This window comes from Mustela lutreola, chromosome 12 (assembly GCF_030435805.1).
Source record: "Mustela lutreola isolate mMusLut2 chromosome 12, mMusLut2.pri, whole genome shotgun sequence".
Classification (NCBI taxonomy): Eukaryota; Metazoa; Chordata; class Mammalia; order Carnivora; family Mustelidae; genus Mustela; species Mustela lutreola.
In genome coordinates, this window is record NC_081301.1 from 47,636,395 (window position 1) to 47,661,421 (window position 25,027).

General features: G+C 41.4%; 2 protein-coding genes and 1 pseudogene across 2 annotated transcripts; 1 reads left to right on the forward strand and 2 right to left on the reverse strand.

The window, feature by feature from the left end:
* The first annotated feature begins 1,006 nt into the window (after positions 1-1,006).
* Positions 1,007-25,001, forward strand: LOC131812841 (interferon epsilon-like). The gene is given in 4 exon segments (XM_059142788.1): positions 1,007-1,112; positions 1,115-1,285; positions 13,125-13,282; positions 23,261-25,001. Coding segments are annotated over 4 exon segments (459 nt in total). The 3' UTR covers positions 23,285-25,001.
* LOC131812838 (interferon alpha-1/2-like) lies at positions 13,907-14,502 on the reverse strand. The gene has a single exon (XM_059142786.1). The coding sequence runs from the start codon at positions 14,468-14,470 to the stop codon at positions 13,907-13,909; it is 564 nt and encodes a 187-aa protein (XP_058998769.1). The 5' UTR covers positions 14,471-14,502.
* Positions 19,804-20,336, reverse strand: LOC131812840 (interferon alpha-1/2-like; annotated as a pseudogene).
* Positions 25,002-25,027: the final 26 nt, after the last annotated feature.

Below are 25,027 nucleotides of genomic sequence, written 5' to 3' on the forward strand. Positions count from 1 at the left end.
AATATCTTTTAAAAAATGGTTACATAGAATTTTTTAAAAGATTTTATTTATTTATTTGAGAGAGAGATGGCGAGCATGAGCACAAGTGGGGGGAGGCAGAGGGAGGAGTGGACTCCCCACTGAGCAGAGAGCACAATGTGGGGCTTGATCCCAGGACTCTGGGATCATGACCTGAGAGCTGAAGGCAGCCTCTTACCTTACTGAGCCACCCAGCTGCCCCTACACAGCATTTAATTAAATGGATTTACCAACATTTATTTAACCATTTCCTTATTGTTGGACCTATAGGCCATTTCTAGTATTCTGCAGATGCAATAATTTTATAACAACCTTCTTTTCCTATTTTTTTTTCTTTTTCATATTACCTTTTATAGGCCAGGAACTTAGATATTCAACTGCCTCAATAAGATATAAAACAATTTAAGATTGCTCATATATATTTTAAAGTTAATTTGCTCAAACATTTGTGCAAATTTACAGTTCTACTTGAGGTTTTAAATTTAGTAGTCTGTATAGATTTTAATTATCCCCCCTGAGTGCCCTATATGTGCTGCTAAACCTCTGATATGTATTTAATATAAATATTAAAAGAGTACTCCTTTAAAAATACTATCAATAAAAGAACTTTAATAAACTTGACTAAATATTGAGAAGCCATATTGTGTTGAGTGAAACTTTGTATGGAATAATGAGGGTAGTAGAAAATCATATCGGATGACTAGTCTGTAATTACCTCAAGGAATACATACAATTAAACAAGTTCTTTTGGTTACTTTGTCAAACAGCCAACACAATGGGGAAAGAGGAGGAAGTGTTCCATAAACACTGTGAAAAGGTAACCAGAAAACCTAATGTCTAATCTTGGAGTTAGGACAGCATTAGAAAACAAAACCCACAAAGGAGGACACTTCCCAGAACAATCTGAGATGCATGAAAAGCAAACATTCACTAGAGCTGGAGCTGTGCTAAGTCTGTACAGAGATAAGTGGCGCATTCGACCTTCACCATGATTAACAAGCATTTCTTTGAAATTGTGTTGGTGCTCTTGGCCTCTTCTACTCTCTTCTCCCTTGAACTGAAACTGGCTCTCTTCCAACAAAGAGTAAACAGAGAGGTTTAAAACTGTTGAATAAATTCCCCAAATCATCAGTTCAGCCGTGTCTGCCACACAGGACAAACTTCCTCCTTTCCCAGCAGTCTGTGAATCGTCGCCGGTCCCAGAGTGGACAGGCCCTGGCCATTCTGCATGAGATGCTTCTGCAGACCTTCAGCCTCTTCAGGGCAGGTATTTCTCTGGATGGTTGGGAGGAAATCCGCGTGGAGAATTTTCCTCACTGAACTTCATCAACAGCTGGAATACCTAGGGGCCCTCAGAGGCCTGGGAGCAGAGCAGAACAGCGGTGTCTTGAGTGGTGGGAACTCTAGGATGCAGGTTAAAAAGTACTTCCGGAGGATCCACAATTACCTGGAAAACCAGGAGTACAACAGCTGTGCCTGGACCATTGTTTGAGTAGAAATCAACCGGTGTCTGTTCTTTGCATTCCAGCTAGTAAGAAAGCTAAGCAAACAAGAAACAGATTCCTTCCAAGTAGAGCAAGAGCCATCTCCAGGCTTTAAAAGCATAGGGTAGAGAGAGGGGTGGGAGGGCTTTTCTGGACTCTATTATTTCTTTTTGTCATAAACTGGTAGTATTGTTTTGGTTTTATGTGGAGATATATATATTTTAATCTGTCCTTTAAGATCATGCATACTGACTACAATCGTCTGTAACTTGTAATGTCACTTTGTATCTTTGATTTGTCTTAAGTTTTATGAGTTAAAGTAGATTCATTAATATTTCATAACTGGTTATTCAAATGGGTATATTTTCATGCAAGTTGACCAGGTGAATAAAACGAAATGTGTCCTCAGTGTAATAATACTTTTCTTGACATAGAACATCCATTCCAATGATTTCTTTGCCAGAGCTTGGTAGACACAATGAGAAATAACTAGGGATAATGTGCACTGTAAGATTTGAAAATATCAATACACACCAAATGCATGAAAAGAGATTCAACCTCACTCATAATAATAAGAAATACAGATTAAAAGTGAGTAACATGCCATTTATACCAGATGGGTGAAGGCCCACACTCTATGGAGATTTGGGGGAGGGATGCTCTTATAATTTGCCAGAGCACTGGAAATTGGTAAGATCACCATAAAGGCAATTTGGTGATACCTATTAAAATTATAGTTTTTTGATCCATAAATTCTGGGTTTGAAAATTATCTTATAAAAAGCCTTGCACATGTGTATAATGACTTATGTGCAATATTATTCATTACAGCATTATTTATAATATCCCAATACAGGAAATTACACAGAGTCTTCTAATTAGAGACCGTTAAATTATGTTCACACAAAGGAGCACTACTTAGCTCGAGAAAAGAGTGAGGATGCTCTTCCTATACTGAAAAAAGTTAAAAAAAAAAAAAAAAGGCAAGAGGCAGAACAGTGTGTCTAAAATGCTGTATTTAAAACTAAAATGTAAAACAAAATTTACATTTGGCCTAACTTGTATATGAGCAAATAAGGAATATATAAGAAATAAATTACAATGATAACCTGTATTTTGGGAAAGAGAGACTAAGGGAAGAGGACAGGGCAGAGGTGCTTTTACAGCTTATTTTTGTAGTTCAATTTTTAGTCACATGAACATTACAATTTAAAATAATAAATTAAAGTGTATCCAACAAGAGCCAGTCATTAGAAATATGCATGAAGGAGGGATTCCTGAGTGGCTCAATCCATTAAGCATCTGCCTTCAGCTCAGACTGTAATCTTGGGACCTTGGGATGGGCCCTGCATGGGACTCCTTGCTCAGTGGGGAGTTTGCTTCTCCCTCTGTTCCTCCCCCTGCTCATGCTCATTTTCTCTCTCTCTCTCTCAAATAAATACATAAAATCTTTAAAAAAGAGGAAGTATGCATGGAGTCTTGCTAGCAAAAGGAAGTGTTAGATGAAGATTAGAAGAAACAGGGCTGCACCAGACTTCCCTTGGTGGGAAGGGGAGTGGCTGGGAGGAAGAAAGCTGGACAGGAGGGCACCCATGCCAACTGAGGGAGAGGGTTTCCACTCTCATCACAGCTGCCGTTGATGGAGGGATTCCAGCTCTTCCAGCCAGGAGCTCTTAGAAATCATTGTGGATCAAATGTGGGACCAGAGAAACTGACGTTCAGTGAGACTTGATGGCTTTCCCACAGTCACAGTGACTTTCGCCCAATGTAAGAACCAGCGCCATGGCCCCAGATGTCTGGGGCTAGTTCTACTACTTGACGTCATGTTCTGCTTTAGAGTCATCGCATAATTTGAGATGAAATTGATCACTGATTGTGAAAACTTGCTGAAGAACAAAACATTTTTCATCCTGGTTTAATTAATGTAAGTGTGTTAGCTGTTTCGATTTTGGCCATTCTGATAGGTGTGTAGTGATATCTGATTGTGGTTTGAGTTCCCGTTTCCCTAATGGCTCCTGCTGTTGGATATTTTTTCATGTGCTTATTTGGCATCTTTATAACCTCTTTGGTGAAATGTCTCTTCATGTCCTTGGATTTGACTTCAAAGGGAGGAGGATGAACTGAACAGGGTCCTGAGCCTGAGCTGGGTCCACTGCCCTAGAGAAAGAGACAGGGAGGCAGAGGCTGGTCGGTCAGGAGGACGTCTTGGCCACACCTCAGCCCTGGTCTTGACCTGTTTACTTTCAGGTTCACCTGAAGGTAGGGAAGTGGAGAGAGGAAAGACACAAGCAAATACAGGTCATTTGCTTCACATGATCAGTAGAATTTTTGTTTTCTTTAAACCAAGAAGTTTTCAGAACAAAATCCTTGATTTAACACATTATACAACTCTCAAATTAACCTAGCAAAGTAGTTTCTGTTACTGTAGTCCTTTCTCAGGCGAGAATGACCAGACTTTCAAGGTGAAGTGATTTGTTCAAAGTAACATAATAAGCCATGGAGCCAGCCAATGCCACAACAAAGATTCTCAGCCAGATCTGCCTGACTCAGAAGGCTGCCCTGTGTTCCAGACCCCACAAACCTGAACAGCAGGCACTATGAAATATCTCTGCAAAATAATAATAACAACGATGATGATAATTTGCTCCGGCTTTCCTTATTCAAGTTCACACAAGTACAACCTTGAATTGAAAAAAGAACATTTTCTCTCCCTGGACATTTCTTTCCTGAGAATTAAGGGAAACAGAATGGAGGAAGTGCCAAGTAGAAATTCAGAGCAGATAATATATACTCATATTTAGAAGCTAAAACCTATACTGTGTCTGCTAATGTTTACCCAAACATTTAGCTTTATTAGTTGACATCCTGCTTCTGTAACTGTCTTCACTGCCTAATACAAAATAAAAATTGCTTGCTTTTAAATATATGTGCCATCTTAAAGCTTTAAAACCAGAGATATAAACTTGGAGGAAATATTGGGGAAGATAGGCACTTTATAGAGACTAGATGAGAAAAATAAAAAGTTTAAAAAAATAAAGAGACTACATGCCCGGCCATCAGTGCATAGATGGGCTCAGAGTAAAGGTAAGATCATTTGTACTCACAGGCTGGGTCATCTAAGTTATCCGAGGCACATGTACTGAGCTAAATAGATTATCAAATGAAAAAGCAGTTTACAAAATAACTAGTATCATCATATTTTCTACAAATAAAAATACATGTAAAATGTCTGAAAAGAAATGCACTACAATGTTTGTAATAGTGCTATCTAGGTGATAGAATTTTCATTCTCTTATCCTTTTTGAATTTTAAATATTTCTCCATGAATATAAATTCATTTTAGAATCAGGGAAAAATGATATTATTTGTGAAATTTTAAAAAAGAACAATAAATATGGCTCCTTGTAGAGAGTTGGCTTAGGATACTTATCACCTGCAATAAATTAAGCCCCACCTCCAATATATAGCAGACTCATCTGGGGGGCTTGTTAAAACAGAGATGGCATGGCGTCACCCCCAATGTTTCTGGTCCAGTAAGTCTGTAATGGAGCCTAAGTGTTTGCATTTCTAGCAATTTCTAGATGATGCCGATGCTGTTGGCCCTAACACTCCACATCATAAACCATTCCTCTATTTCTTGATAGCCTTGATAGACGTTTAACAGATAAAGGCCTGGTCTCCTTGAGGTTACTGATCTCATATTTTCCCACAGTCCCACCCCAGGTGGGAGACTGCTGATGAGGAAAGGTTTTTTTGTTTTTTGTTTTTTGTTTTTTTCCTATCACTACCTTTTCATAGCAGCAGATTCAGTGGTCCTTCTCCTTCTTAAAGAAGCAGGATATAGAGTCTGTGATACTCCAGGTACATTCCATGACAGAAACTGTCTTCTCAGGAAAATGATCCAAACTAAGTTTTTGTCTGGAACGTTCTGTTCCTCATGCCTGTGATTGTATAAAATCAAACCTGCAACCATAACCTGACCAGATGAGGAATGGGATGTGAACACAAAGGAAATCAAACCTCTGAAAGATAGAGGATTCCAAGGTAAGAGACAGCAAACTGGTTCAGTAACTGAGAAGTATAGATGTTTGGTAAATACAGAGATTTAGGGGGCATTCTTGGAATTGCCTTTGGCTGAAATGAGTCATGTAACCCATTTTCTCCCCTGTATCCAATGACTGGATGTAGGGGGATGAAGGCTCAGACCCCTCACTCTGCCTCTGAAAGGCCATTGCCACTTCAGACCCCCCTCCCCAGCCCAGGTTTTGACTGAAGCCACGTTGTGAAGCTTTTCCTGTCCTCCATCTGCGGCCTTCTCTTCTCACATGTGTTGAGCCTATAACCCTCCCAAATAAACTCCTTGCATGGTAATTTTGTCTCAGAGTCTGCTTTCTCTGCACCTAACTTCCAAAAGCAAACCCCACAGACCTCCCATCTGGGGCCATAGGAAACCCAAACTCACATATTGCCTTGGTCAAATACATATTAGCACCCTAATATGTGTTACTATCTCATTCTTGCTATTTAAGAATCCTTAAGTTTTCATTTCTCAGAAAACCCTTAGAGTCTGATTTGTCTAAATCTGTTTACTCTTCCAGAGCACACCACCAATCACATCACAAACCGCGCTGTACGATGCTGGATCACTTCTCTTTCAACAAAAGTAGGACCTACTTCAGGGTGAGGAAATAGCTTCTTAACTCTTTGCTTAGCACATTCTTGAACACATAAAGGGACAATCTAAACACTGAATGAATAAAGACATTTAAAATGCAGTGTTAACAGAAAGAAGAGATATATACGGTGCCTAGGTGGCTTAGTTAAGCATCTGCTTTCGGTTCAGACCATGATCCTGGGGTCCTGGGATTGAGACCCGTGTTGGGTTCCCTGCTCAGCGGGGAGTCTGCTTCTCCTTCTCACTCTGCTGCTCCCTCTGCTTGTGCTCTCTTACTCTCTCTCTGTCAAATAAATAAATAAAATCTTAAAAAAATAAAAGAAAAAAGAGATATATAAATACCATATCATCGTCGTCAGTTGTATGTGTAAGAAGACACTCTACCTAGAGATGAGGAAGTCTTGTTTATGAGCCTGCTAAGAGGTTAATTCTTACTTTTGTTTTTCATTTTCTCTACTTTTCCTGGATGGACAGTTTGGATAAGTTATGTCTTGCACTAAAAAGTAAAGTGTCTTTTATTCTCTAATGAATCCTTGGATGGTAAAGGTACAATAAGACAATGACATAATATATAGATCAGAAGTGCTGGTGGGATCCCTTCTTCTGACTAATTGTTCTACTCATCTGAGAAAATCCTTTCCTGAACCCACTCATCATGGGCCTTTGGTCCCTGTCTGCTCTTGATGGTTAGTCACGCTTTCAACAGCCAATTAATATAGAAACCACTGACAACAACTTAATGTTTCCTATTTGGGGTTCAGTTAAAAAAAAAAGTAATAGAAAAATATAAAACAATTCATGTAAATAGTGTAAATGGCTACTTTTACAGTTGTATAAAGTGTAACACTCCTCCCATTGTTCTGTTGGAAAGACCACTCATCTTGTTATTGTCCAAAGTTGGGTGGATGTTGAATCAGTTTTTGCACCTGCTATCAGTAGAGATTTTATGACAAATTTCTTTATTTCTTTGGCTTGTATACTTGAAACATTATGAATAAGCAGAAGATAGCCAGCATGTAGTATCTGGAGACTAGTAGCCAGAGTCACATTACAAGGATTCGGGGAAGTGATCATAACACAAAAATGGTCCCATGGTTTTACCGTCAATGTAAGAAGAATCCATCTTAGAAACTTGTTCAGACAAGTTTTAGTCATTAAAGGTGAAGATGTGTACCTCTTGGGAAGGGTGAAGCAAGGCTCAAGGAGAAAAAAGAACAGTGTTGCCCTTGACCTATAAATCATGTGACTCTTTTCTACCTAAGACAGCTAAGTGCATATTGTTTTAGTAAAACTTATTCCAAGTTTCAACATAAGCCTTATCATTAATAAGGTATTTCCCTAAGAGAAAATTTAATTATTCCAAATAACGGTAATTCATGTGGGTTCTTGTCAGATAAACAAGGTAGTTATCAATGTGGATAAAAATATTTATGATCAGGCAAACCATAAGAGACTGTTAATCTCACAAAACAAACTGAGTGTTGCCAGGGGCAGGGAGGTAGGGAGAGAGGGGTGCGGTTATAGACATTGGGAAAGGTATGCGCTATGGTGAGTGCTGTGAAGTGTGTAAACCTGGCGATTCACAGACCGGTACCCCTGGGGCTACTAATGCATTATATGTTAATTAAAAATTATAAAAATATTTATGATCAAAATGGAGTTAATTTGAGAGCATTGAAAGTGGAATTTTTAGCTGGTATATTATTCAGTATAGTGGACTTATTTTAGTAACAGCTCCTAATCTAGTGTTGAGTGGGAGAGAAAGAGACTCAATGAAACTGGGAAGGAAATAAGCATATTTCCAGGGCAAATTATGGGGTTACATGAGAAATACCTTGAAGGACCTAATTGTGCCCACTAGAGGGGGAAGAAAAAGAGGATGCACTCTCTGTGGGTGAGACAGGGCTCAGGAGCCGAAACAAAAATGTCCTCAAAATCCTTCTGGCTAAGTAGATTTCTACTATGCGTTGACATTAGAAAAGCAAAGAGAGCTGTTTGGACATTTCAGGGTTTCAGCTGTAGCCCTCTGTAGGGAAACTGTACCAGAAGACACACAAAGGAGGGTCCTATGTAGAAAGGATGTTAGAAATTTCACCAACAATCCATCTCTAAGTTCTGGGCAAAAAGTTTCCTGGAACACTTGGGCCCATATCTGAGGGGTTAGACGTCAGAAACCACATGTAGCATTATACATATGTGGGGTAGAGCGCAAGGTTCCAGAGGAAAGATTTCTTCCCTAAAGCATCTCTCTCAGATTGTTGTGTGCAACGAATGCCTAACATATTAAAAATAATCAAAACAAAAACAAAAAAACACCTAAAGTGCTCACCACTCTGAGATCAGACCTGAGCTGAAACCAAGAGCTGGTTGCTTAACCCACTACACCATCAATGTGCCCAATATGTAAATTTTTTTAAAAAGTCTGTCCAGTAAAGAACTATCAAGAGAATAAAAAAATATATAAAAATGTATGTCATATATAAATCTATGACATATAGAAAAAATCTCAAAATATATCATTGATATTAATATTATTAATATAACAAACTCAAAAATGTTTAACAATACAATAGCAATATCAGCAAGAAGTACAGAAGCCGGGGCGCCTGGGTGGCTCAGTGGGTTAAAGTCTCTGCCTTCGGCTCAGCTCATGATCTCAGGGTCCTGGGATCGAGTCCCACATCGGGCTCCCAGCTCAGCGGAGAGCCTGCTTCTCCTTCTCCTTCTGCTTGCTGCTTTGCCTCCTTGTGTTCTCTCTGTCTGTATCTCTCTGTCAAATAAATAAATAAAATCTTAAAAAAAAAAGAAATACAGAAGCAATTTACAAAAGCAGACATAGCTACAAGTAGATAATATACATATATAGCCTTCCTAGTGATCATTTATATAAATGTAAAATCTGATAAACAGCAAGATGGTTTGGAGATAACTGGGTTAAGAGCACACAGCTGTACATAGGAGAAGTGTTCAATTTTTAAATATAGGTGGTTATTTTGGTAAAATTGACCAAAAATTTTTTTAAAGATTTTATTTATTTATTTGACAAAGACATGGTGAGAGAGGGAACACAAGCACGGGGGAGTGGGAGAGGGAGAAGCAGACTTTCTGCTGAGCAAGGAGACAAATGCGGGGCTCGATCCCAGGACCCTGGGATCATGACTTGAGCTGAAGGCTGATGCTTAATGACTGAGCCACCCAGGTGCCCCAATCTACCAAAAATTTTAAATGCAAATGCATTTCTGGATATTTATATTACAGAAAGACTGTTCATACACTTGCCTAAATGTGTGCCCAAATTTATTTATTGCAGCATTATTTTTATAAAAGATAATTGCAGCCAAGTTAATGTGCTCTTATAAAAGATTAGGTGAGTAAACCGTGGACATGCCATGTTATAGAATACTCTAAAGCCATTAAATTCATTTACATAAAGCCTGCGTCCAGGTTCATGTTAAATACTGATGAATAGATTGTTTTGAATGTCTCCCAGTAGTTTGTTAACCTTAAAAAAAATAAAACTGCCAGTTATTTACCAACAATAGTTAGCTTTATTCAGGAATACCACAAAATTGCAATCAGGCACAGCAAGGTATACAAAACAGTAGGCAAATTTGGAATAAAAAGAAGGAATGTAGGGGCATCTGGGTGGCTCAATAGGTTAAGCATCTTCCTTCAGCTCAGGTCATGATCTCGAGTCTTGGGATTGAGCCCTGAGTTGGGCTTACTGCTCATTGGGGAGTCTGCTTCTCCCTCTCCCTCTGCTCCTGCTCGTGCTCTCTTTCTCTCATTCGCTCTCGCGCGTGCACTCTCTCTCTCTTTCTTTCTCTCTCTCTCTCAAATAAATAAAATCTTTAAAAAAAAAAAAAAGAATCTACTTTTAAAAAGAGAAAAGTGGTGGAGGGCTTTGGGAGTTGGGGTGGGTGGGTAGAGCAGTTATAAACAAAAAGTCCATCGGGGAAAAACTAGGGATGCAAAGTATAGTGGTTTCTCATTGGCTGAATTGTGATTTATCTCTCATTGGCTGGGCTTTTGCCAAGGGAGGAAGAAAACTTCCTCCTGCTCAAATAGTAAATTAGTATTCGATTGCAAGGTCTATCTCTTCCTCTGGGATTTGCAATTGACTTTGAGTGGTAGCAGTGGTAAGGCATCAGAGTTCCCTGTGTCCAACTTCCCAACTCCATTTTGGTAAGGTTTCTGTTTATTAATTTTCACATGTTGTATAGAAAATCTATGTTACACATAGATTACACATATAGAAAATTTAGATTTTCCATAGAAAATCTAATGACCACATTACTGATTGTGATAACTAGCTTAAAAACAATGTGTATAAAAGTGTTCTGTCATTTTATTTAAACAGCAAACATATTTATGGGAATCTAGAATAAATGCATAATGCAAAATAAAGGGGAAAGTCAGGCTTTAAAATGGTGATGTCATGCTAATACCAGTTTTGTGTAGTTATTTACTATCTAATCTGACTACATCACACCATCCAATATAATTGGTTTTTAAGGGAATTTGGGGATTTTTTTTCCATCCTGATTTTAACAACTTTGTTCTCTGGTGTCTCTTTGCTAAGAAGCATATCAGAATGGCTTAGTGCTGGTTAAGAAAGAAAGAAAGAAAGAAAGGAAAAAGAAAGAAAGAAAGAAAGAAAGAAAGAAAGAAAGAAAGAAAGAAAGAAAGAAAGAAAGAAAGAAAGAAAGAATGAATTTTAGCTGTCTTCATTAAGGATAAACAGAACAGGGTGCTATGTTAATGGTGCATATAAATACGTAGAGTTACTTTATTTCACAATGTTGAAACCATTCTAGTGACTGATGTTATTCTGCCCTCTAGTGGTTCGAATTAAAAATTCCTGTTTGACTACATTCCAGGAAAATAGCTTTGAGGCAGGATCTTTATGAAATTTTCCCTTTAAAAGGACAACAAACCAAAAATGAAAAACAGCATGGAAAACCTGATGTATATACATCATCAAATAATCTCAGCAGAAATATTTTGATCTCAACGTATTTCAGATTTGCATTGTTTTGCCCAGTACATCATTAAAAGTTTTTAAGACTGCAATATTTCAACTCGATTTTAAGTATTCACAACCAACAGTGGAGTTCTACAGAGGCTTCCCCAGGCCATTTTTTGAACAGAGTACCATCGCTTAAAGCCTTAAGAGAACAAGGTTTTCCGAAGGCAGAAAAAGGGGACCACACAACATATCCAAACATAAATAAAGCTGACCAAGTTTTAGTATTCTAAGTGCTTTTTTATACACTATTTCCTTGAAGGCACTAGGATCTTTGCTGCTTTGCTTCAGTAGCTTTCGTCCAGTTCCAGCAAACACACACATACACGCCCACGTGTATGAATGACACAGAATGGCTTCTAGACCAGCTAACCCAGATTATCCCAGTGCTCACACATGTTTCAGCCAAGGTTATTTATTGACCTTCTACATAGCCAAGTGGCATTGACTACGTCCCCCATTCTCCAGCCCATTCTCTTGGCATTATGTTCTCCTATACTAAGCATTGCCTCCCTTAGGATAGATGTGCCTGTAAACATGTGTGCTATTTCATGGTGCTTCCTAAGCCTCGGCTTGCCTGGACGTAATTCCATCTTTCCTTTGTTGATATGATGGAAGGAACAGTTGAAAGAAGAAGCAGTATCAGAATGAGATTGATAAGTATCAGTTGACAGCTTCCCAGATCTATGACTCAAGCATACAGTTTTATTATGCACTGTCTCCTTTTCTAGCTCTTGTCTATAAAAGCATGACCAGCTCTTTACTGGTCCATGTTCCCAAACTGTTACAATAAAAATGAGGCTTATTATTCTTTAATTCAGCCAGGAACCAGTCAACAGCTCTGCCTGCTACTCCCCTTGCTTGTGCTCTCTCTCTGACAGATAAATATATAAAACCTTTAAAATCTTAAAAAATATATAAAATATTAAAATATACATAATATATAATTATTGTTATATTAGACTATTATAAATAATACTATAATTTATAATAATATGTAAATATATTATAATATATAAATATATATTATTATTATAAAATTATATAAAATCTTAAAAGAATAAATAAAATAAACTTTAGTAACATTTTTAGGTCTCTGTCCCTGTGAGACTAAGTTTCAATACAGTAGGAAATACATGTGCCTTATTTACCTGTAGGCTTTTCTTTTTATTATTATTTTTTAAAGATTTATTTATTTATTTGAATGGAATGCACGGGGTGTGGGGGTAAATTTCAAGCAGACTCTCTGCTGAGCAGGGAGCCGGACCTGCGGATTGATCTCACAACCCTGAGATTATGACTTCAGCCAAAATGAAGAACCTGATGTTTACCCACTAAGCCACTCAGGTGCCCCTTATTTTGGTTTCTTTTTAATATTTTATTTTTAAGTAATCTCTACTCCCACTGTGGGGACAGAACTCACAACCCTGAGGTCAAGAGTTGCTGATCCACACTGTCCATGAAATCACTGAGGAAAAAATCATATGGCATAAAAGGGTAAACTATGCACAGAAAAACTAACCCACATTATACCCAGATCCCATGCAATATTCTTCTCCAAGTCAGATGCACTTCTCTTATTCATGCTCCCACCCGCTCCAGGGTGGTCTCTGCTTATGCATTCCAAACCGACTCTCAGGAAGGTCAGCCAGGCATCTGTGTTTCTGACATCACAGGCAGTTTCAATCCACATCTTCCAGGAATCTGCTGATGGTATTCAAAGCACATTTACTTCCTTAAAGACACTCACCAGCATCCTCCCTTATCCCTGTGCTGTATGGCCAAGAGTCCACCGTCTCCTTTGTGGCTCTTCTCTCCCGTTCCTTCAATGGCTGAAGAGCCTCAGAATCAAGTTTATGTCTGTTTCTCACATGATACTGTCTCCCTGCGTGACCACCTCTGTTTCTGGCTTTGCCTGCTAGATGTGGACCTCAGCCATGGCGTTTCTTGTCAACTGCCAGCTGACCTGCCCCCGACACCGGACATACGTGTTTCCATGTCTGCCAGTGACCTGCTGAGGGGCCCGCAGATTTTCTGTGAGCACTTCCTGTGTGCTTCTACCTCTCTGCTCAGGCAGCAGGTGAGAGAAGTCACTTCCTCTCCTTCTTCATTAGAACACTAGGTAGGAGGATTGTTTATAGATTCCATCCCTACAGCAACCATATTTATATGTCCCTATAACCAAAGATGTAGACATCAGGATCTGTACTTATTATGTCCTATAGCCTAAGGTCAACTTGCAAGTGTCTTAGAGAAAGTCAGTTGTCATTTCCAACATTAATGCAGTATGATGGTAAATGCATTCTGCTGTCCAATTTCCAATGAAATTACACAATCAGACCTGGTGTTCCTCTTTGAAAACCCTTTTGTCCTTAAAGTTCCATAAAGAAGAAAATGATAAACTGATTACATATTATAAATATATTTTGTTATATTCTGCTATGTAAAGGTGCACATAATATTATATGAAAAAACTGAATCTTACCAATATTTACATAAATAAATATTTTAATAGATAAATAGACACAAACAAGGTCATCTGTAAGCAACTACTGCTTGTAGAGTTGACATGTTCTGAAAACACTTGACAAACTGACTGTGTTCATGTCTTCACAACAACAGAAATGAGAGTTTCTGACTAGGCAGAACTCCAGAATGTGTGATGTTACAGTCAGAGGGAATCATTTCCATGTTGAAACAGGTCTCACTTCCTGCTCCTTAATTCCTTTCGCAAGGCTGTTGATGCATACAAGGGTTTCATGATCTCTGCTCGGACCATCTCCCAGGCACAAGGGCTGTATTGCTTCTCTTGCAGATAGAGGGAGATTCTCTGGAAGTAGTTCCTCAGGATGGAGTCCCCATTCACCAGGGGCATCTCTCCTACCCCCGCCTCCTGCAGGGGACAGGCTTCCAGGTGGCCCAGCTGCTCAGAAAGTCCTGAGCACAATTCCTCCAGGAGGGTCGTGTTCCAGGGAGCAGGTGAGGCCTCTGTGCAGAAGAGGTGGAAGGTCTTCTGGTTCGTCACATGGATGACAGAGAGGGCTTGAGCCTTCTGCAGCTGCTTGCCGTCAAACACTTCCTGGGGGAAGCCAAAATCATTTGTGTAGTTGTCACAGGAGCTAGCAGACAGTCTCCTCATTTGTCGCAGGAGCATCAGGGTCTTCCAGTGTAGCAGGCCATGATCCTGAGGCAGGTCACATCCCAGAGAGCCGAGTGAGTGGCAGCTGAGCACCACCAGGGCCACCAAGAAGGAGCAGGGCAGGGCCATCTGGGATCCTGTAGGTGCTGTTGGCCTGGCTGGGGTGGGCACGTCTGGGAACCGTGGCTCTAGCTTCTCTGAAATTCTTGTCTTGTGCATGTGGCTTAAGTAGGGGACATAGGCATTTTCAATTTCTGAACGTTTCCCTTCCTTTCTACTTCTCTTTTTGCTTTCCTTTCTACACTTTCTTCTGGGGTTTAGAGCATGGGTTTCTCAACTGTTTCTTTTTCCTATTGCCACCTCCTGTCACAGTCTTTCAAATATATCTGTGATTGAACCTTCCAAAAAAACGTGGTAACAGAGATCTAAAGTCTATATTGTTATGTATTTATACCTCTGCTTTATACATTAAAAAAGACAGAGTTCATTTTAGTCTGTTTAATTCAGAATTAAGATGGACGAAAAATTTCAACTGAAAGCTATATTTTAAACCTAATTACTCTTTACTGGATATCTGAATATGATGAATGACTTCTACATTTTTCTTACTTAAATGGAAATATGAAAGTACAATGCAAATTAAGTATTTCTAGAAAGACAATACTATCAGTGTCCCTAGATTCTGAGAATCATTCCAAATTGCTAACAGACAATGAATTTTTCAAACATTTATTGGATGTTTGTTTTTACTGTATGGTATTTTAGTATGGCCTCAATAAGAAAATGATTTTTTAACTTCAATTGATGCTAGATACTCAACAATTTATTCTAAAAATATTTTCTGTATTTAGTACCAGATAGAATTCCCGATTCAATGAATACATTTTGAATAATTAAATGATTATGTAGAATCTATTTGTATTTATTTCCAAAGCGCGCATCAAAACAAGGCTCAACTTCAACTTCGACAAGACAGCACACGGCATGTTGAAGCCTTGTTCCCAACCCTAGAACTACTTGTTACATTGTTGGAAATAATTGGAACACGTGTTCCCTCTGGTAGGGGGATGCTGAAATGTGGGAGAGGCCTTGAAGCGCCAGAGCAGGAAGGATGGGGAAATTCTCTGGACCTTCTGCTCACTTTTACTAGGAATCTATCTACTGTTTTTGTAAAGAAAAAAGAAAAAGAAAAAAGAAAAAGAAAAAAAAAGGATTTTTGTTGAAGGTCATGGCTTATAACACAAGCAGAGTCTGTTCATTCCAGGAAAGTTTTTGTTTGTGTTTGTTTGTCCTTCTTTGCTTGCTCTGGAGGAAAATCTCCCACCAGGGGACAGACTTCTACATACAACACGAGCCTCTGTGCACACCTGGTCACTGTCTAGCCCACCTTGCCCCCTCGCTGGCAGCCTCCCCTGTAAACAGCAGCCTCCTGCTCCTATCTCCTCTCTGCTCCTGCCCCTGTGACATCACTGCAGTGGGGACATTCCCTCAGGTCAACAATAGTCACCAGGAGAAAAAAAACAACAAGGCTTCTGCTAGGAGAGTTTTGAAAAAACCTGGAAATTTCAAACAACTTGAGTTCTTCTTTGTGGCTTGGTAATTGGAAGTAAAAGGGCCAGACAGAAGCCACAAAGGAAAAGGAAGCAGCTGTATGAATGGGCAGGAGAGGCTCCTGAGGAGGGAGGGGGGAGGGGAGCTCACAGGAGGTTTCTCCACTGGGGAGAGGGAAACTCTGTGATTGGAGGGTGAAAGGATGGGATCTCGGAGGGCGTGGAGGAAGGGGACATGTGCTGTACCAGAACATATGGAGTATGCGGACATAGGCACAGTGTATATGTATACGTATTACATTACTGTGTAACTAATTACATTCAGTGGATAGGACACCCGTTCCCAATGGGTATTTTTTTTTTTTCCACAACAGTATTTTGGAGGATCCGCCCTTTGTAGTCAGATACAGGGGAAAGGCTATGAAAAGATCAATATTCAGGGAAAACATAAAATAATAGTTCTCATCTGTTAAGATGAGACCTTCACTCAGTGGAAGTTACTAGATGCTTTGAAATGTGCCACTTTATTATCACAACAGCTCTAGGAATATTTCCACCTCACTTTACATCCAGGGAAACTGAGCTATAGAGTGTTCAAGTGAGGTTTTCATGATCAAACAACGAGTTGGAAGCAGAATCCAGATGCAGGGCACAGTCCTGTAGCCCATGTCATAAATTCCTGCCTGAGGTTCTTGGAAAATTCTGAAACTTTCCTTCTTCCACACTTCCTGGAGATCATTCTTCCCTGGTTGCATCCCATCTGCACTGGCTGCCGCATCGCTGTGCCCCTGACAGGCTCCCCTTCTCCTTCTCAGCCGTAAATGTTAAAGACTCTCTGAAGCTTTAGGGCATCTTCTCATTTCACTCATGTGAGACAGAAGGACTTTCAGTACAGTGCCTCGATTTCCAAATACACAAAGGAAATTGCGATTTAATGTCTCCAGGAAGTGCACTGTTGGAGAGTCCAGACTCACCCTTGCATCTCCAGTGGGAAGTCCGCTGTCCCCTCTTCCTGCCTTTCCTCCTTCAGGCTCCTGGTCACAGATCCCCCTGGCCTCTAGCACTGTGAAGAGGTAGCCTCAGACTACTCTAGAATGATTGCTTTCCCTCTCTCTCTGCTGGCAAAACCAGCAGATTTCCCTCTGCTCTTCACAGGGGCAGCCTAGTGGTGATTCCAAAGGTACAACTCACAAACCAGTGGGCTGCACCAACTAGGGAGGACTGGACATTGTAACTACCCAGTGGAAACACACAGTGCCTAGAACCATGCTACCGTAACAGCTCAAGTTCCTACCATTGCCTGCTCCTAGCGTGTGTGATTGTCTGCGTGCTCCTTTTTCTCCTGGTACCAGCGCTGAGACTAGCCCTGGGACCTCAGCTGTGAGTGGATCTAAGAAGAGTTGTTGTTTTCTGTTTTCTTGCAATTGGTAGTTGTTGGTTTTGTTCTTGTGCTGCAGCTATGAGGTCAGGAAAACTGTTCCAAATGGTTCAGTGTTGATCCAGAAACCAGAGGATCCTGCAATACATGAATACATGAACAACTTCAGGCTAGCTCTGTCCTGCGATGGAGGCCCTTAGGGACAATCCTGTCACACACACATTTTACCCACAATGCTGAGTAACTTAACTCAACACATTGTATGGCTGAAGCAGAAAGAGGAGTCGTTAGAAAGATGGAACTCATGGCTATGTAACTTAGTGTTGTAGGTCAAGAATATCATTTGCAGGTCCCTTTCTTGCTTTCTTCCTTTTTATCATTTCCCTTTCCTTATGTCTCCATTTGAATATGAAGAGATGGGTCGCCGGATTTTGACTCAGCCTCCTTCCCAGGTAGTCACTTTGTTTCTTCTGTCTCAGATAGAGATGGATTCTCTGGAAGCACGTCTTCAAGGCTAGGGCAGGGCCCTCAAACCCAGGAGCGGCTCCCCCACTCCCATCGCAGGTAGCACACAGGTTTCCAGGGTTCTGGCTGCCCCAGCAGGGACAGGTTCAGGCAGCAAACAGCGGGGCCCAGTAAGGAAGAGGGTCAAGGTCAGCTGAAGCATCTCAAGGAGGACAGACTTGGTGTGGAAGTGGCAGCCATGCACCTTGTCCCAGTGGAGGTGTCCCTGGTTCAGAAGAAGGGGCTGATGCTCCTCCTCTGTTCAGAAGCATCAGGTCCACCTGTGAAGCTGCCCAGGGCCAGGAGGCCGCTCGGATCCCAGAGCTGAGATGCTGCCAGGGGGATCCAGGAGGAGCCCAGCAGAGGGGATGGGCGCTGTACCTGAGGGCTTCTGGAGGCCTGCTGGACCAGTGGGGGGTGCCCTGGCCCCTCATTCATCTCCAGTTCTTTCCATTCATGAGTCTTCAATAGAACAGGGTAGTTTTCATTTGCAGAATGTTCCCGTACACTTTTCATGCCTTTTCATTTTTCTTTGCTTTTTTAATATATGCTTTACATGGCTTAGAAGACATTTGAAGACATCGCCCATTTCAATTATTAGTTTATTTTTTCATGGAAGTTTAATTAGCCCAAAGAAGGTAATCTCCCAATCTATATTCTATCCATAGTCACTAGCTTCTGTTCTGTTCCTTGCCTTTCCTCTGCCGCCAGTATGGTTTCTGGTGAGTAATTCCGTCAAAACAGGTGGTCCCCGTGTTCACAACCTTTCTACTTCCTGGCTTCACGGACCCTTTCCATGCACCCTTTGCTATGATGCAATTCCTTGAAGTGTTTCTCGGCTTTGAAATAGACTCTTAACCAATATTCGCTTTTATGCTACTGCCTTAGGGCCATTCCACCTTTGTTTGCAGTGTGGCTCTTTTCTCCCTTAACCAGGGGAGGCTTGAGGCACCATTTCTCATTCTACGCTCTCTTCCCAGGCAACCACTTCCCTCCCTGGGTTTTCTGTGAATGGAATGGCTTGTAAATGGCAGGATCAAGGATCCATTTGTTTGTTTTATTTGTTTTGTTTTGTTTTGTGTTTTTTAAAGATTTTATTGATTTATATGACACACAGAGAGACAGGGAACACAAGCATGGGTAGTGTGAGAGGGAGAAGCAGACTCCCAGCTGAACAGGGAGCTCGACACAGGGCTTGATCCCACGCCCCAGCATCATGACTGAAGCCTAAGGCAGACACTTAAGCAACTCAACCACGGGTGCCCCTGAACGATCCGTTTTGTAAAGAATATTCATTCTTAGGGGGTCTACCAGTGCGATGTAGAACATATCCCGTGCTTTTCAGTTTTTTCCTCACAGGTCTGCTTCCTTTTCTACTTACAGAATTCACATTATCCCTTCTTCTTACTCTTCCCTTTAACATAACTGATATTAGTTCACTTCAATTATTATTCCAAGGTTAGTTTTTCTACAAAATCCAAGATACCAACGCAGCTTGGACTTGTGAAGTCTGCCTTTCCCGTGACGACAGCATGCAAAGTGACTTCCAGGAAGTCGAAGCGATTACTTCTAATGTGAAAACGAAATCACGAGTAAGAGAATGGTACAATCCGTTCTTTCATCAGGGTGTAATCAGACTTGTTTCCTGCTTCAAAAAGAAACAAACGCAAGAAGTTTTCTATAGAAACATTTAATGAACAGAAAATAAAGAATTTAATATATGTAAAACATATACAATTCTCTTAACCACAAAGGGTAGGTACAACTAATATAATACAATAAAAAAATAACTTAAATCTTATAAATTGTAAAATAAATAGTGAAATAAATAGGCAGATCAGCATGGTCATCTGAAGGCGACAGGTGTTTGTAACGTTGACTTCTAGTTGCTTAATACTCCTGAATACATGTGACAAATTAATTCAGTTCATATCATGATGACAGCAGAAATGAGAGTTTTTGACACTACAGGACACATGGGAGTGTGATAGTATTCTTCAGAGAGAATAATTTCCATCTTGAAAGGGGTGTCACTTCCTGCTCCACAATCTCTTATGCAAGGCTGTTGATGCATACAAGGGTTTCATGATCTCTGCTCGGACCATCTCCCAGGCACAAGGGCTGTATTGCTCATCCATCCTCAGGATGGAGTCCCCATTCACCAGGGGCGGCTCTCCCACCCCCGCCTCCTGCAGGGGACAGACTTCCAGGTGGCCCAGCTGCTCTAAAGTCCTAAGCACAATTCCTCCAGGAGGGTCGTGTTCCAGGGAGCAGGTGAAGCCTCTGTGCAGAAGAAGTGGAAGGTCTTCTGGTTCGTCACCTGGACGACTGAGAGGGCTTGAGCCTTCTGTAGCTGCATGCCATCAAACACCTCCTGGGGAAAGCCAAAATCATTTGTGTAGTTGTCACAGGAGCTAGCAGATAGTCTCTTCATTTGTGACAGGAGCATCAGGGCCCTCCAGTTCAGCAGGCTGTGGTCCTGAGGCAGGTCACATCCCAGAGGGCTGAGGGAGTGTCAGCTGAGCACCACCAGGGCCACCAAGAAGGAGCAGAGCAGGGCCATTGGGGATCCTGCAAGTGCTGTTGTCCTGGCTGGGGTGGGTACGTCTGGGACCCATGGCTCTAGCTTCTCTACATCTTCTCTTGTGCGGGAGGCTTAAGTAGGGGATATAGAAATTTTCAAATTTCTGAACATTTCCCTTACTTTCTACTTCTCTTTTTGCTTTCCTTTCTACATTTTCTACTTGGGTTTGGACCATGGGTTTTTCAACTATATATTATTTTCTTTAAGTATTATCCTTGCCTCCAGAATCTTTTTGGATGTTTTTTAATGGAAATTTCCAAGAAAACTTAATAGCAGGGAGACACAGTATATATCATTATTTAATGTATTTTTTTCTGTGCTTGAAGATTAAAAAAAAAAGTATAACGTTTATCAAAATCGGGGTCCAGAATGACTAAAAATTTTAAGCTAATAGTTATATTTTAAAGCTATTGATGCTCATGTATATAAGTAAACTTCATGAGTGACTCATAATTTATTTATATGTATACAGTGAAGTATATGGAGTACATATGCAAATTAACAATTTCTAAAAGGACATAATGATTTCGGTGTACTTGAACATTTACAATCAATCCAGATTGCTAAATACAAGTGCAAACTGAAATTATTTACTTAACATGTGTTTTTAGTGCACTGAATTTGAATGTTGCCTCATAGGACAAATCATTTTTTTAAGATTTTTATTTATTTGACAGAGAGAAAGATGCAGAGAGAGTACAATTAGAGCAACAAGCAGACAGTGAGGGAGAAGCAGGCTCCCAAGGAGCAGGGAGCCTGATGTGAGGCTCCATCCCAGCACCCTGGTATCATGACCTGAGCTGACAGCGGCCGCAAAACTGAGCTGCCCAGGCACCATGAGAACCTCGTCTTTAACTTCACCTGCTACTATGTACTCTGGAAGGTATTGTCAAAATGTTTTTTCTGTTTAACACTAGATAACTACTGAGGTGTTGAATGAGTTTTGTAGAGCTAAATCATAAAATTTAATGTATTTGTGTTTTCATTTCCAAAGCCTGCATCACAAGAGTCCTCAGACATCAGCAATGACCACAAGACACCACTGGCAGCTCACCAGTAAGAAAGATGACCTGTCCAGGTAAGACTCTGAGACCCAGGAAATGATGAAGAGAAACTCCTCCAATCCTAAAGGATTCCTGTTATTCCTAGATTTCTCACATTGATCTTGAGGACAGTTTGTGTCCTCTAAGAATTCTGTGCCATTGTTCCTTTTGTAATATCCACTAAAACTAGTGAACGACAATAAATAACATGGTTTTGTTAGAGCGCTCCAAGGCATTGCAAGTGCCCCCAGCAGGAAGCCTGGTTCTTGTTTGGGAAGAGGAGGTGTCAAGGTTCTAATTCCAGATGATGGGATTTTCCCAGCAGCACCTCATTGACAAGGTAGTTAATCACCTCTACTAACCTCACTCCTGTGCAGTGACAGAGTGTCCTCCACCTGGCTCTCCTGGACTCACTCCTGAGGACAGGCTGGCCATGTCCTGAGGACTCTAGATTCCCCTGATGTGCAGGGGCTGGTTTCCTTGTTATGAAAGCACTTACTCCCCCTAGATCCTTACCCTTGCCTTTGACTCTGGAGTGTTTGTGTCTGGGACCCTCTCAGTGCTCACCTCCTCCTCTCCTGACCAGGTATCAAAGGTGTCAACAGCCACCAGATGCTGAAGGTGAACGTTTGTTTTCTCCAACTAGAGAAAAGGTCAATTATAATCCTTTCCCCTTGAATAAGGAAATACATATATTGTGCCATCACAGCTCCTAATTTTCTTTTTTTTTTTTTATTGTTTTAAGGTAAGCTCCACCCACATTTTTTTTTTAGATTTTATTTATTTGACAGGCAGAGATCACAAGTAGGCAGAGAGGCAGGCAGAGAGAGAGGTAGGGAAGCAGGCTCCCTGCTGATTAGAGAGCCTGATGCAAGACTCGATCCCAGGACATTGGGATTATGACCGGAGACAAAGGCAGAGGCTTTAACCCACTGAGCCACCCAGGCGCCCCTCACCCACATTTTTTTTAAAGTAAGCGCAACATAGGGTTCAAATCACAGTCTGACATCAAGCCCTGAAGTTAGAATAAGAATCATATCCTCAACCAACTGAGTCACCCAGGATCCCCCATGGTTCAGATTTTCCTGAAGCTAGGGAACACTTATTACGTCGAAACTTTCTGAGCTCAGCACAGGGATTTCACTGACTGGGTCTCTCAGGAGAAACTTTCAGCACAGAAACTGATGACCTTCACTGGCTCATTCAGACTGTGTGTTTCCAGTCAGCAGCTTCATCTGGCCATCTGTCTGGTGCTCAGAATGTGTGTGGGGGGATGAGGCCCAGGCTATGGTGTCAGGGACAAACCACCTTGTTGCCTTTCCTTATTCACGGTGTTGCATTTTCAATTTAAGTAACAACAGCAAAGAGAATTTGAATAGCTTAATATTTCCACATGCTTTACTGGACATGCTCTCACTTGCTGGTCCTGATCATGTTCTACGTCATCACGAGGATCACATAGAAGGAAGGAAGAGGAGGGCCAAGGGGCTGCCTCGCGTTTCTCTTTCATTTTTAAGACATCAGTTTTTCTGTTTCTCATGTCACCTTTCCTCGAAAGCAAAACGTGGCAGCTGTGTGTGGGGGAGGGGGGAAGACAACTGTTCTGTCTGAACGTGACAAAAGTGAAAGGGTGGCCTGTCCACTGAGAAAATGGCAGAGTGTACGTCAGCAAATTTGATGCAGCAACATTGGGATGAGCAGCTCCAGCAGACAGGGAGAATGAAGGCTGTACTGAGTTATTACAAGTCAGGAAAGTGACTCCCTTGGCCAGAGGATCCCACAAGACCAACTCTTGAGTCCCCATGAGGCCCTCAGCTCTACAAGAGGAGCCACCTCATTTTCCTTTTGTTCAATCCACAGGTACTCAGCTCTGAGGAGAGATGAAAAGAGTCACACCAACCAGCTCACAAGAGATTGGTGACCAGGACTCAGCTGATCACCCTCTCTGGAAGGAGACAGGATCCTCGCCCTGCCTGAGAGCTCTACCTACCTGTTAAGTCTCAGACCTGGAAAAGGTTGCCTGAGAAATCCAATATGAAGATGAGGGGAACTGAAAGATCCTACATGATTCTGCTCTGTACCTGGATTAGAATAATGATGAGGATCTTTCAAATGACATCACTAAAGCTAACTGCAGTCTAACCCTTCTGAGATCCTTGAAACCATTACCTCTGTCTTCTCATTAACCCCATTTAAATCCCGCTTATTTCTGCAGCTATTTGGAGAGAAAAAGAAACCTGGATTTAGAATGTTTCAGATCAAACCAATATCCAAGGTGGAACACAAAGGAGTTGTGAGATAATGGCTGGTCTGGAAGCAGCTGTTAAAACATGTGAGGAATAGAAATGGACAGAGGACTCAAGAACCAGGAGAGTCCATGGCAGGAAGTCAGTCAGGTGGAGAGGGTGAGGGATCAAGGACTCTAGATTGCACTGAAGATGCCAAAGGCTTGTTGACTGTGGTTGTGTGTGGCAACAGGGGGTGTGGGAGGATGCAGGACTGACTTGAAGTTCCTAAGACAAGTTGTCAGTATCCCTTTTAAACATTCATGATAGTGGGGGGGAGTCAAGATGGCAGAGAAGTAACAGGCTGGGATGACATCAGGTAGCAGGAGATCAGGTAGATAGTTTATCCAACCATTCCAAACAGCTACACTCTAACAGAAGATCGAAGAATAACAGCAATTCTAGAAACAGAAAATCAACCACTTTCTGAAAGGTGGGACCTGTGGAGAAGTGAATTTAAAGTGATGGAAAAATAGATCGCAGGGGGATGATCTGGCTCCCTGCAAGCATGGATCAATGGAGCACAAAATCAGAACTTTTAAAATCTGTTCCACTGAGGGACATCACTCCAGATCGTAAGCTGGGGTGAAGCCCAGTTGGGGATAACATGGTCTCAAAACCTGTGGGGTTCAAGAAGGGTCGGGGTTGTTTGAGCGTCACAGAGCTCCCAGGTATTAGAGCCAGGAAACCGGTTACAGAGACTGAGCTGAGAAATGAGCTCTGAACTCGGAGTTACCTTCAGCTGTGATCTGCGGCATAGGCAGACCCCTTCTCTGTGAGCACGGACCCCACAAGATCCTGGGAGATCCCCGGAAGAGTGCAGGGATCTCCTGGGTTTGGAGACTTCAGGCGGGGCTGTGTGCCAGAGTGGCTTGGTCACAGGCTAGGGGAGCTCAAAGCGGGGCTATAGGCCAGGGAGATGCAAATGATTGAGCACTTTTCTCCAAGGGTGCACTGAGGAGTAATGCTCCAAACTCTCAGCTCCTCTGGGCCAGAGATTTGGAGGCCACCATTTTCATGCCATCCTCCAGAACTCTATGGAAAGTGTTCAGGGAACAAAAGCTCCAAAGGGGAACGCCAGCGGATTACTTAGCCCGGCCCCTGGTAAGGGCAGTGCAATTCCACCTTGGGCAAAGACACTTGAGAATCACTACAACAGGCCCCTCCCCCAGAAGATCAACAAGAAATTCAGCCAAGACTGAGTTCACTACCAAGAAGAACAGCGGAATTCCAGAGGAGGAGCAAGCAAAGCATGGAATTCATGGCTTTCTCCCCATGATTCTTAGTCTTGTAAAATTAATTAATTCTTTTGAATTTTTTTTAACCTTTACCCTTTCCTCTT